The 12,535-nt window shown below is 48.3% G+C and overlaps 1 protein-coding gene across 2 annotated transcripts in view; it reads right to left on the bottom strand.

The window, feature by feature from the left end:
- CIITA (class II major histocompatibility complex transactivator) overlaps nt 1–8,946 on the bottom strand; it is a 49,019-nt gene extending 40,073 nt beyond the window's left edge. The window contains exon 1 of one of the 2 annotated variants that reach the window (XM_067014164.1): nt 8,388–8,946. In XM_067014164.1, the coding sequence (XP_066870265.1) occupies nt 8,388–8,670 (283 nt within the window). In that variant the 5' untranslated portion in view covers nt 8,671–8,946. The remainder of the gene's footprint in view (nt 1–8,387) is intronic. The other variant, XM_067014169.1, reaches the window with a different exon arrangement.
- Between the last annotated feature and the right edge of the window lie 3,589 nt (nt 8,947–12,535).

Genomic DNA, 12,535 nt, shown 5'->3' with positions numbered 1-12,535 from the left:
CCCGCCAAGACCTAAGTAAACATGCAAAGGAAGCAAGTAAGGGACCAGCAGAAAATTATCACCCTACCAGGTGGTCTGAGCTGTCAGATTTCTCACATCTAGACATGCTCTAATTTGCCCATGCTCCCTTAAACACGGACTTGCCCTGACGTTAATTTCAGTTCCTTGTTTCCCCACCAAATCGGGTGACTGACCTCAGAAGGTTTTGAGTTGTCTATTGGAGTGTCTTCAACAGGCTGACATTCTGAAATGACGGCAACCACAGTGGAGCCACGCTGGTGCCAGCTGCCAATATCTGCCATCCTCTGCAGGATGGGGCTGTGGTCAGAGTCGCACAAATGCCTCAAGACAAGCTGAACTAGCTTCCAGCAAACTCCCGAGATTCCACTCCCATCCACCCCACCATCCCACCCCACACCAAACTGCCCTGAATTTCCCTGGAGAACATGAGTGGTCCACTCATCATTTTTATTCTAAGAACATTGGACTAAAACATAAATTACACATTAAAAAGTGTTACCCCCAAATATGGTATACTTATAGCCGCATGGTTTGGGGGTACTGCATAGATGTGAGGAGAGACTGTCAGTCTCACGCGGGGAGAAAGTTAGCGCCTTTTTAACTCTCTGCCCAGGCTCCTGGAAACCTTGAGAAGAAAGTCTCAGTTTGGGGCTAAGGAGCTTTAAACACCTCTTCTAATGTGTGATCAACCCATTTCACAGAGAGCAGCCCCCAGCCTCAAGCCTTTGGTAGACATCAGTGTCTGGCTAGAATGGAATAACGTTACTCTGCTCTCCTGTTTCACAGTTACCTTCTATGTGTGGCATTCTTTTTCATTTATGGTGGACATAAGCTTTCCTTGGGAAATAAAGTTGGAAAAAAAATGTGAGCAGTTTGGAAAAGAAAACCGAAACTCTCCAGCTAGGAATAGTGTAGGTGGTGAAAAGAAATCACGAGGGTGGTACCAAAATGAATGACAATTGGGAAACAATGACTTCACTTTTACAGAAAGAACCCTGGATTGGGAGTCTGAAGCGCTATGGTCCAGCCCCCATGGTTATTAGCAGATGGGTGACCTTGGACCCCTCACTTCCTTTGTGTGGGCCTCAGTTTCTCCATGTGTGAAATGGGGATAATGATGCTTATATTTGTATGGTGATTATTTTTGAAGCAGTTGCTGCTGTCAGAAGTCCCAGGGGGCTAAGTAGGCAGACAAATAAGAAAGCTGAGAGTCAATTTGAAACAGTCTTGCTTAGTTAGGCTAACAAAACAGACATGATGAATATGAGAAGTCCCAAGAAGTCTCATCTTCCTCTGACCTGATGTGCCCGGGGAGAGGCACACCTGGCCATTCAGTGAGACCAACTTCCTGTCCTCAGAGGGAGCTAGCTCTGATGGCCATGGCCACGGCAGCTCTGAATCAGCTTCGTGGCAGGGCCGAGCTTGGAAAGAGAGTCCCCTGGGCCTGGAGTGCACCTGCTTGGATGCTCTCATCTCTCACCTGGACCACAGCAGCAGTCAGAAGCGTTGTTAAAGTTACCAGTCTGGGGTCCCCTGCCAAGTACCAGGGAGAGGAGTTGGGGGAACTTGGTCTTACAAGTAGGATTCCTGAAAGCTTGCCACTCCTTGCTGCAGCTGGGCCCTACCTATGTACTTCTGCTCAAGCAGGGTTCCCCACCCTCTCGCCAACCCCAGGACCACCACCACCCCCCTCCTGCCTCCTCCCATCGGGCTGTATTTTAGCCATCCTTCAAGGCCCAAGTTCCTACTTTCATCACCTTTCCAGCTAACAACAACCTCCTGCCCTACTCTTTTTTTTTTTTTTTTTTTTTTTGTGGTACACGGGCCTCTTACTGTTGTGGCCTCTCCCGTTGCGGAGCACAGGCTCCGCACGCGCAGGCTCAGTGGCCATGGCTCACGGGCCCAGCCGCTCCGCGGCATGTGGGATCTTCCCGGACCGGGGCACGAACCCGTGTCCCCTGCATCGGCAGGCGGACTCTCAACCACTGCGCCACCAGGGAAGCCCTGCCCTACTCATTTTTAGCAAACTTGATGCCGCGACTTTGGCAATACATGGTGAATTTCCTATTTCATGAGTATCCCCCCTGCTGCCTCTGATTAGGTCACAAGGTCCTTAATGTCTGTCTTACTGTGTTTGATTTTCTTATTTATTTATTTATTTATTTTATTTATTATTTTTTTTGCGGTACTAGGCCTCTCACTGCTGTGGCCTCTCCTGTTGTGGAGCACAGGCTCCGGACGCGCAGGCTCAGCGGCCATGGCTCACGGGCCCAGCAGCTCCACGGCATGTGGGATCTTCCCGGACCGGGGCATGAACCCATGTCCCCTGCATCGGCAGGCAGACTCTCAACCACTGCGCCACCAGGGAAGCCCTGATTTTCTTATTTAAAAGACACAGGACTCCAAGATTGGTTGAGCGAATAGATGGCATTTGGATTTGAATGATCAAGGCAGACAATTTCCAAATGGATGGAGAGTCCTCCCTTACTAAGTTTTAAGTGTCTTTTCTTATGTTTGTTTGTGACCCCCCCCCCCTCATTTCTGGCAGATGCTAAGTAAATGCTTAAGGAGGAGAGAAGAAAGGAGGTGAGAAAGAAAGGAAAAGAGATCGGTGGAGAAGTGGGTGAATAGATAGAAAAAAACTGGTATGTAGGCAAATTAGGCAGGTAGGAAGGTATATGAGAATGTAGGCCTGTCCGTGGGCAAAGGTGCAAGTGGATTAGTAGGTAGGAAGGCAGATAAATAAGCTGATACATAAATATACAGGCAGTCAGATAAATGAAAGATTGATGAATTGATAAGTAGATAGAAGCAGATAGTAGATGTAAGTTGTTGAATTGATAAGTAGATATTAGCAGGTGGTTAAGTAGACCAGGTAGTTCGAGGGTAGGCAGGTAGGTGGATGGGCAGGTAGGTGGAGAGACCAATAAATGGTAAGTAAGGACACAGGTGAGCTGCTCAAGGTAACAACAAAGAACAGAAACAGTCCCTGGTTGAGTCAGGTGCCAGACTTGGAGCCAAGCTGAGTATAGAACAGGCCACTGGTCAGCCTGGGAAAACCCATGGGCACGTGCCAACTTCCGGTACAGGTGCTTCTACTTCTGCGGCTCCTGTGGGTGAAGGTGAAGTAGGTCTGACTGGCTGGGAAGCTGCTCAAGGTGAAAAAACAAGTGGTCCTCGCCAACACATCTCCCTCCAGGAGTCCACGGAGGCTTCCTGATCAGGGATCAGAGCAGGAACAGGTTTGGGGAAAGGAAGGTGTCAGAGAAAGGGAGGGTGCAGCCTCCCTCCCCTCTGAGTCCTGGCTCTGGGGACTCTCATCCTAAGAACCAAATGCGGAAGGAAGTGGGAGGAAGAGCTTAGCAGCCTGGGGTGTGTCCCTCCCTTTCCAATAAATCAGGCAACATCCTAGAAGGAATCTTTGTTCTGTGGTTCCTAGATCAGAGTCTTCATGGGCAAAAGTACCACACCGTGAAGACATAGAGTGACAAACCAGCAAAGGAAAGCCGAAGAAAACAATAATATATAAAACCAGCAGGGGCGTCCTACAGCCTCTGAGAGAGCTCACCCCAAAAGCACCGCTGTGCCTCCATTCACAAACCTGAGGTCGGCTGGGTCTGACCTTGCCCCCAATCATCCTTCTGTGGACCTTGGGTCTGTGGTTACTCCACCCTCGAGGCTGACGAGTCAGAACGAGCTTTCGCTTTCCTCTTGCCAGGAATGCATGTGCTTTATTTGGGATGATGTCACTGAAGTCTCAGAATAGCCACTCTGGATGCTACTATCACCTCCATTTTACGGATGCGGAAACTGAGGCCCAGAGGGGTCCCAGGAAGGTCTCACTGTCATAGCCCTTGGAATCAGGGAGTCACAGCTGGCATGGAGGCCACAGCCCATGTGCTTAACTAATGTGCCAACTTGAGGGTGGGGGCCACATTGGCCCATTTCTCAGATGCACACAGCACCAAGCACTCAGCACTGGAGTAGCTGTCTAGATATGGCATGGGGGCTCCAATGAGACTGCAGACTCAAACCCCTGGTATATCTTCTCCCTGTCCAATATTCCTGGAGTTATCTGTCAAGAACCACCTTGGATAGTTTACCAGCTACCAGCTCATTTAACCCTCACTATAACCCTGGGAGGTTTATATCATCACTGCCATTTTAGAGATGAAGAAACCGAGGGTCAGAGTGGTTCAGGCATGTGGCCAAGGTTACACAGTTTGTAAGCAGCAGCAGAGCATGGCCTCAGAACCAGAGCTGTCCAGCTTCCAGCCTGGTTCTTTTTTCCATCACTGCCATCTAAAATCTCTCTTCTCTGGCCTATGATTGTCCTCCAGGTGTTGTCAGCCACTGTCAGCCACAGACTGCCTGAGTGTTTGCTTTGATTCCCCAGTCAGGCTGCTGAGTTCTGTCAGGACTCTTGGGCCTCCCCGGAGCTTTCCTGTGGGCTGGATGCACATGTGCTGCTCTGTGCAGTGGAGTCAGTCCCCAAGGTCACGTCCCCAGAAGTGAGCTCCTATGCAATTGCAACTGAAGCATTATAATATCTAAAGGTGACTTCTGAATCATCAGGCTGCTTTCAGTTTGAAGGTGGTCAGCCTGTTTTGGGTCGACTTACGGTATCCCTTTAGGTTATGCAGAAGAGGCAGCCAAGCAGAAAGTGCAATGAGAGATCCAGACTCATGAGATCCAATATCTCATAGCCCCCACTCCCAGGCCATGAGCGAGGCAAATCACTTAACCTCCGTGTGCCTCAGTGTACTTACCTGTAAAGTGAGAGTAATGGGACTACACGAGCCACCCACGCACCCACCCACTCACCTATCACCCATCCACCTACCCACCTACCCATCAACCATTTCCCTGTCCCCCCACCCAGCCATTCCCCATCCACTCATTGCCCAGCCACCTACCCACCCACACCCCCATCACCCATCCACCTAACCATCTACCCAGCTATCCATCACCCATCCACCTATTCACCACCCATGCATCCATCCATCCATCTACCATCCCTCAGTCTAATATTTAACAAACACATATCACACACCTATCCTTTGCCAGGCACTGTGTTAAGCATTTGGGATGCATCCGTGATGAAAGCATAGATCCCTGCCCACAGGGAGCTTATTTTCCATTGAGGGAGTCAGACAATAAACAGCAAACATAGGGAACTCCCTGGTAATCTAGTGGCTAGGACTCCGCACTCTCAATGCTGAGGGCCCGGGTTCAATCCCTGGTTGGGAAACTAAGATCCCACAAGCCTCGTGGTGCAGCCAAAAACAAACAAACAATAAATGTAATACAAAAGTAAAGTATGTAGAAAGTGAATGTGTCAGTGGGGGAGGGGAGCGCTGCTCAGAGTGTGAAGGGGGAGTTGCCATTCTAAATGGAATGATCAGGGTTGGCATCCCTGAGAAGGTGACATTTGAGCAAAGATCTGAAGGATTCAAGGATGTTGGCCAAGAGGATATCTGGAGAAAAGAGTGGTCCAGATGGAGGGAATGGCACGTGCAGAGGTCCTGTGGCAGAGAGTGTGCCTGGCCTGTCCCAGGGACAGTGAGGGTGCCAGCACGTCTGGAGAAGATGAGAAGGTAGGAGTACAGGATGGGAGCAGAGCAGTGATGAAAGCCAGATCATGAAGGGCCTTGTGGGAATCGTCCAGATTTAGCTTTCCTCTGAGTGACACGGGAAGTCGGTGCAGGGTTTAGAGCAGCAGAGGGTGAAGATCATGATAGGGTTGTAGAGAGAGTGACAGAAACTTCACACACTGATTTCCTTTTCTGAACCCCTGTTGAAACTAAATTCGGTCGCCTTTATTTACAAACCCCACAGTTCTCTTCCCCGGTTCCCCTTCTCTCCCTCTGAAGGCTGCTTCTTCTCCCTGCCCCAAAGCAGCACACCTGCCCGTAGTCCTTACAGTTGAGTCTTTCATGCCTGGGGGTAGCTGGCCTGGAAGAGGGGGAGGTAAGCGATGGGGAAAGGAAGCGATTTATCCTTCCTTGTCTCCCAGCCTCTGAAGCCCACAGCGTCCTGAGCCCACTTCCCTTTCTAGAGTCACGTGGGATCAGAAATAAACATATTACGTCCCCAGGGAGGAAATGGAGTTTAATAACAGGAACCGGCCCTCCTAGAGACAGGAGGGCAGGGCAGAGGTGTTGGGTAGCCTGCGGTATGAAGGAGCCTGCAGTTTGCAGGGGGTGAGTCAGGGAGAGAGGAAGGCGTTGACATCCCCCGAAGGTGGCATCTGCACCCCCATCAAGACCGCATAGGTTGTTTGTGTTGTCTTCCATTTCTTTTCATCAGTGTCTTATAGTTTTCGGAGTATAGGTTTTTGCCTCCTTAGGTAGGTTTATTCCTAGGTATTTTATTCTTTTTGATGTGATGGTAAATGGGAGTGTTTCTTTAATTTCTCTTTCTGATCTTTCATTGTTAGCGTATAGAAATACAGTAGATTTCTGTGTACTAATTTTGTAACCTGAAACTTTACCGAATTCTTTGATGAGCTCTGGTGGTTTTCTGGTAGCATCTTAGGACTGACATGTACACACTGCTATATTTAAAACAGATAACCAATAAGGACCTACTGTATAGCACAGAGATCTCTGCTCAATATTATGTAACAACCTAAATGGGAAAAGAATTTGAAAAAGAATAGATACATGTATATGTATAACTGAACCACTTTGCTGTGCACCTGAAACTAACACAATATTGTTAATCCACTATACTCCAATATGAGATAAAAAGTTAAAAAAAAGAAAAAAGACCACATAGGCTGCTTGCACTCCCATTAAGAAGTCAGGGAGATCGTTCAGCTGGTAAGGATGCCCCAGCACCCCCAGGGTCTGTTAGGAGGGGGATAGGAGGGGGAGAGTAAAAGATGTGTCTGAGGAACAGATAGAGACCATCTGAGTGAGAGTTCAGCCAGGAGGACAGCCAACCCCACGTAAACTTGTATCTTGGCAGAAGAGTTGGAGAAATATCTACACTGCCCTGGTGCCCATGGCAAAATCATCAAGGGGCTTTTTTACCCCTCAAGGTCAGACTGAGGCTAAAATCTTGTCTGCCTTCAAATCCAGCCTCCACCACTTCCCACCTGGGGACTGGGGTTGGTCACTTCTGGGCAGCCTGTGTTTTTTCTCTCTGCATAAAATACGGTTGGAGATCATCAAAGCGTTTAGGGTGGATGTGAGAATTACCTGCTGGCTTAGGCTGTGCCTGGTGCACAGTAAATACCCAATAAATGTGAATCATTATGATTATCTTGTTTCAAGTTACTCCAGAACCATGAAAGGACCAAGAAGGACTAGAGTTTATGACACCAGCTCATAAAATTGGAAAAGCACAGATCTATGTAGAGGAGACTGAAAGACATGTGTCTTTAGGAAGACTGTTGTTTGCATTGAAGTGAGAACCTCTTTGGAACTGGGAAGGAAGACCTAAAATGTTTGGGGGGCCTTGGGTGCGAGTGGAAACGGTATGGTATAGGCTAGTTTTCCTGATTTAAGATGCATCAATTGCCATCAGTACTTTTAAAAAATAAGACACTCTCTCCCTCCAGTCTGGTTCCTCTTCTGTCTCTCTCTTTCTCCCACCATCTCCCTCTTTCTCTTCCTCCTTCCATCTCTCTCTTCTTTCCTCCCATCTTCCCTCCGTTCTTCCCTCCTTCTCTCCATCTCCATTTCTGTCTCTTTCTCTCCTGTCTCTCCCTCCCTTTCTCTCTTTCCCTGTCTGTCTTTCAGTTTCTGTCTCTCTCCATGACCCAGATGCACACACACACACATGAGCACACATACACACACACACACAAACAAGTACATACACATGCAAGTATATGCCCACACATACGTGCCCCTGCACATACACGCACATGCACTCTTGCACGCACGCACACATACGCGCACACACACATGGCAATCTCCGCTCCCCAGCTCTTTGGCCCTTCCTCTCTGTGGCAACCTATTTTTCCACACACTGATTGTGCCTGCATCTGTCTTCCCCACTTGCAGGCAATAGCCAATTTGTCCATCTGTGCCTGTCACCAGTGCCTTGCATCGTGCCTAAGGTATCAAGGCGGCTCAGAGAGTGACCCAAGTGGGCATTTGGCTGCGTGGACAGTTTACTTTTAAGTAGAGTGGGAAGCACACTGTTTCTCCAGTGCCCTCAGCATCACAGCCTGAGCTCTCCAAGCACTTGCTGCTCCTGCCAGCTCAACCAGAGACCTTGATTCCTGTCCAAATTTGCCTTTCCAACTTGGGACCCGGATGATCACATTGACTTCCTTTTCAGAGAGTAGAGGGAAAAGCCCTGAGCTGCCTACAGCCAGGCATTGCTCCATGAGAAAAGGGGATGGCACTTACCCCCAGGGTCCTTGTAGCCGGAGTCCCTCTCGGCTGCCGGAGCCTGCAGCCCACTCCAGATCCACCCCAAGGGGGCCAAGTCTGGGTCTCCTTTCTCCATCAGGGTCAAGGAGATCTTCCTGGCCAGAGCCTCACCATCAGGCTCATGGAGCAGGGCATAGTGGTACTCCCTGGAGAGAAGATCCTCTGCCAGCAGGTTGTCCAGAAGCGCCTGCACTTGGCTCGGCCGATGGCTGGAGAGCAACATCCGGACCTGACTCAGGATGGTCTGGAAGTGATTCATGGTAGCTCTCTGATGCAGGGCAGCTGCCCGGAACAGCGCCTGGGATCTCTGCTCACCCGGCCTGCAGCATCCAAAACGTGAAGTGAGAAACAGGATGAGGGAACCTCTGCAGTTTATTGCAGTTTATTCCTGCTTAGGAAGATTTCCTCATTTGCATGTTAGGCTGGGGTTGCCTGATGAATTAATGGAAGTGGGTTCTGGGGCTGACTTAGACCCCATAAATATTCGCTGGCACCACTCATGCACATGTACCAGAGAAGCTCACAGCTTTGTGGACTCCTTTAGATCCAATCCAGTGTTTATTATACTAAGAGGAAGGGGGCTTGCCTCTTTGAGGACCTATGAGGTGATAGGCATTTTTAGATGTTGTATCATAACAAGAAGGCATTGGGGCGTAGAGGTTAAGCAGTTGGGTTTGGAGCCAATCTGCCTGTGTTCAAATCCCAGATTACTTGATATTGGGCACGCTACCTAGCCTCTTCTTGCCCCCATTTCTCCATCAGAAAAGATGTAGTGATAATAATAGTACTTACCTCTTAGAGTTGAGTTATAAGGAGGATTAAATAAGATAATGCATGTAGAGTACCTAGCACATTATCTACAACAATCTACAATCTAGTTCAATACATCTGAGTTCAATAAATATGAGCCATTATTATTATTGATTAACCATGCAAACAGCTGTATCACCTTGAGCTCAACCTCACTAAACCTCAGACTCTTCCTCTGAAAAATCTCCCAATAAAAGTAATTCAATCTCTTCAAGTTGTCTTGAGGATTAAAAGAGATAATGCCTTTAAAGGGCTTAGTACTGGCCCTAGTAAGCACTTCATGAACATTGACTGTATACTAATAGTATCCCCAATTTACTAACACACAAAACAGAGGCTTTACATAGGAGCCAGTCTGTTATAGGATTCTACCCTGAAAAACCCCAACCCCCCCTTTTCTTTCAAATCATAGTTGATTGCTCTTCCAGAAACACACTATGACCTGGTTTCCTCTCCTGGCCTCAGCTTTACGATCTCTCAGATGGGACCATTTGCATTGTTCATTTCAATGAGACAAATAGGGATTTCCACTTCCAGTATGGGTGAGACCTCCTATCTGACTAACTCTACCATAAATGACAACTATAAACTCTGGTGGGGCAGGGGGGAGGTTATAAAAAATGATTACCTGAGGCCCTGGGGAGTGGCCAGAGCAGGCAGACCCTGGAAGGGAGTCCATATGTGGAAGACATGAATATCACTGGTGAATTCCCAGCTCATTAGCTTAGCTCAAACAGGTCTCAATTAGTGCTGTGCAGGGCAACTAAAATTCTGTAAAAAATGAAAAGTTTTACTTCCTTGAATAACCAGAGGACAGCATTTGGGATAACAATCGTAGCTGGAAAGTGAGAGTAGAAATTCCAGGAAGGAGAAAGACAGAGAGAAGTTGCTCCAAATTCTGTGTATAAACTGCCCAAGTATCTGCCTGCCCTCTGAACCTTGAATTCATGGCTCACTCATGTTCTTGCTCATTCATGCATTCATGGGCAGACTCCAGACAACTCAACTAAGGCTAAAGGAGCTGGGCTGAGACTTGAGTTGCAACCTACTATGGGGGTGGGGTGGGGGTAGGAGACTATGAACTTGATTCCAGCCAAGATATGAGCCTGCCAAAACAACAACCGCAACAAAATTAACCCTGTTCAGATTATAACATAATCTAGAGTGTTTACAATATATCATTTATGATGGGCAGTGCACATCCAAAATTACCTGACTATAAAGAGATAGGAAATAGGGACCCACTCTCAAGAGAAAAGAACAATCAATGGAAATTGACCCCAAGATGACCCAGATGTTGAAATTAGCAGGCAAGGAGTTTTTTAAAGCAGTGACTCTAACCATGAATGAAAAAGACATAAAGGATGTCAAGGAAAATATGCTCATGAAAATAAAAAGATAGGAACTTTCAGCAGAAAAACAGAAAATATTAAAAAATACCAAATGGAAATTATAAAAGTGAAAATTACAATATATGAAAATTTAAAAGTAATTGAATGGGATTAACAGCAAAATGGGGATGACAAAAGAAACTTTAAGATGCAGCAATAGAAATCACTTGATCTGAAGAACAGAGAGAAAAAGATTGAAAAAAAATGAGCTTCAAGGATATGTGGGACAATGTCAAAAGGTCCAACTTATACATATTTAGAGTCACAGAAGGAGAAGAGAGAGAATGGGGTAGAAAAAAGCTTTGAAGAAATAAACTTCTCAAATTTGGTGGAAGGAAAATGAAACTCAGCAGGACAAATACAAGGGAATCTACACCACCTAGGCACATCATAATCAAACTGCTGAAAACCATAGATAAGGAGAAACTCATGAAAGCAGCCAGATCAAGAGAATACATTACATTCAGTAGGGCATGTGAATAATCACCGACTTCTCATTAGCAATCATGGAGGCCAGAAGACAGTGGAACAGTATCTCAGAAAAACTGAGAAGAAAAAAAATATCAACCCAGATTTCTAAATACAGTGAAAATATCCCTCCAGAATGCAGGAATAATAGATATTTTCATATTTAAAAACTAAAAGAATGTGTTGCAACAGACCTGCATTGTAAGAAATGTTAAAATAAGTTCTTTAGGTGGAAGGAAAATGATATCAGTTAGAAACTCAGCTCTACAGGATGGATTGAGGAGTATCAGAAATAGTAATCTCTGGGTAAGTATAAAAGATTGTTTTTTTTTCCTCTTAATTTATTTAAAAACATAACTGCTGAGGACGGCTTAAAGATGGCGGAAGAGTAAGACGCGGAGATCCCCTTCCTCCTCACAGAGACATCAGAAATACATCTACACGTGGAACTTCTCCTATAGAACACCCACCGAACGCTGGCAGAAGACCTCAGACCTCCAAAAAGGCAAGAAACTCCCCACATATCTGGGTAGGGCAAAAGAAAAAAGAATAAACAGGGACAAAAGAATAGGGACGGGACCTACGCCAGTGGGAGGGAGCCGTGAAGGAGGAAAGACTCCCACACACTAGAGGCCCCTTCGCGGGTGGAGACTGCGGGCGCCGGAGGGGGAAGCTCCGGACCCGCGGAGGACAGCTCAGCCACAGGGGTGCGGAGGGCAAAGCGGAGAGATTCCCGCAGAGGATCGGTGCCGACCGGCACTCACCAGCCCGAGAAGCTTGTCTGCTCGCCCGCCGGGGCGGGCGGGGCCGGGAGCTGAGGCTCGGGCTTCAGTCGGATCCCAGGGAAAGGTCTGGAGTTGGCAGAGTGAAGACAGCTTGAAAGGGGCTAGTGCGCCACGGCTGGCCGGGAGGGAGTTCGGGAGAAGTCTGGAGCTGCCGAAGAGGCAAGAGACCTTTTCCTCCCTCTTTGCTGCCTGGGCGCGAGGAGAGAGGATTAAGTGCGCCGCTTAAAGGAGCCCCAGAAGCGGGCGCGGAGCTGCCGAAGAGACAAGAGACTTTTCCTTGCCTCTTTGCTTCCTCGGGTGTGAGGTGAGGGGATTAAGAGCACCGCGTAGAGGAACTCCAGAAACGGGCGCGAGCCGCGGCTGTCGGCACGGACAGTAGAGACGGGTGTCGGACGCTAAGGTTGCTGCTGCCACCACCAAGAGGCCTGTGTGTGAGCACAGGTCACTCTCCACACCGGCCCTCCCGGGAGCCCGTGCAGTCCGCCACTGCCGGGGTCCCGGGATCCAGGGACAGCTTCCCCGGGAGAACGCACGGCGCGCCTTGGGCCTGTGCAGCGTCACGTCGGCCTCTGACGTCGCGGACTCGCCCCGCCCCCGTGCCACTCCCTCCCCCCAGCCTGAGTGAGCTGGAGCCCCCGAATCAACTGCTCCTTTAACATCGTCCTGTCTG

This window comes from Kogia breviceps, chromosome 14 (assembly GCF_026419965.1).
Source record: "Kogia breviceps isolate mKogBre1 chromosome 14, mKogBre1 haplotype 1, whole genome shotgun sequence".
In the NCBI taxonomy this organism is placed as follows: domain Eukaryota; kingdom Metazoa; phylum Chordata; class Mammalia; order Artiodactyla; family Physeteridae; genus Kogia; species Kogia breviceps.
Note: the sequence above shows the minus strand (reverse complement) of the source record. Positions and strands in the feature narration are given on the sequence as shown.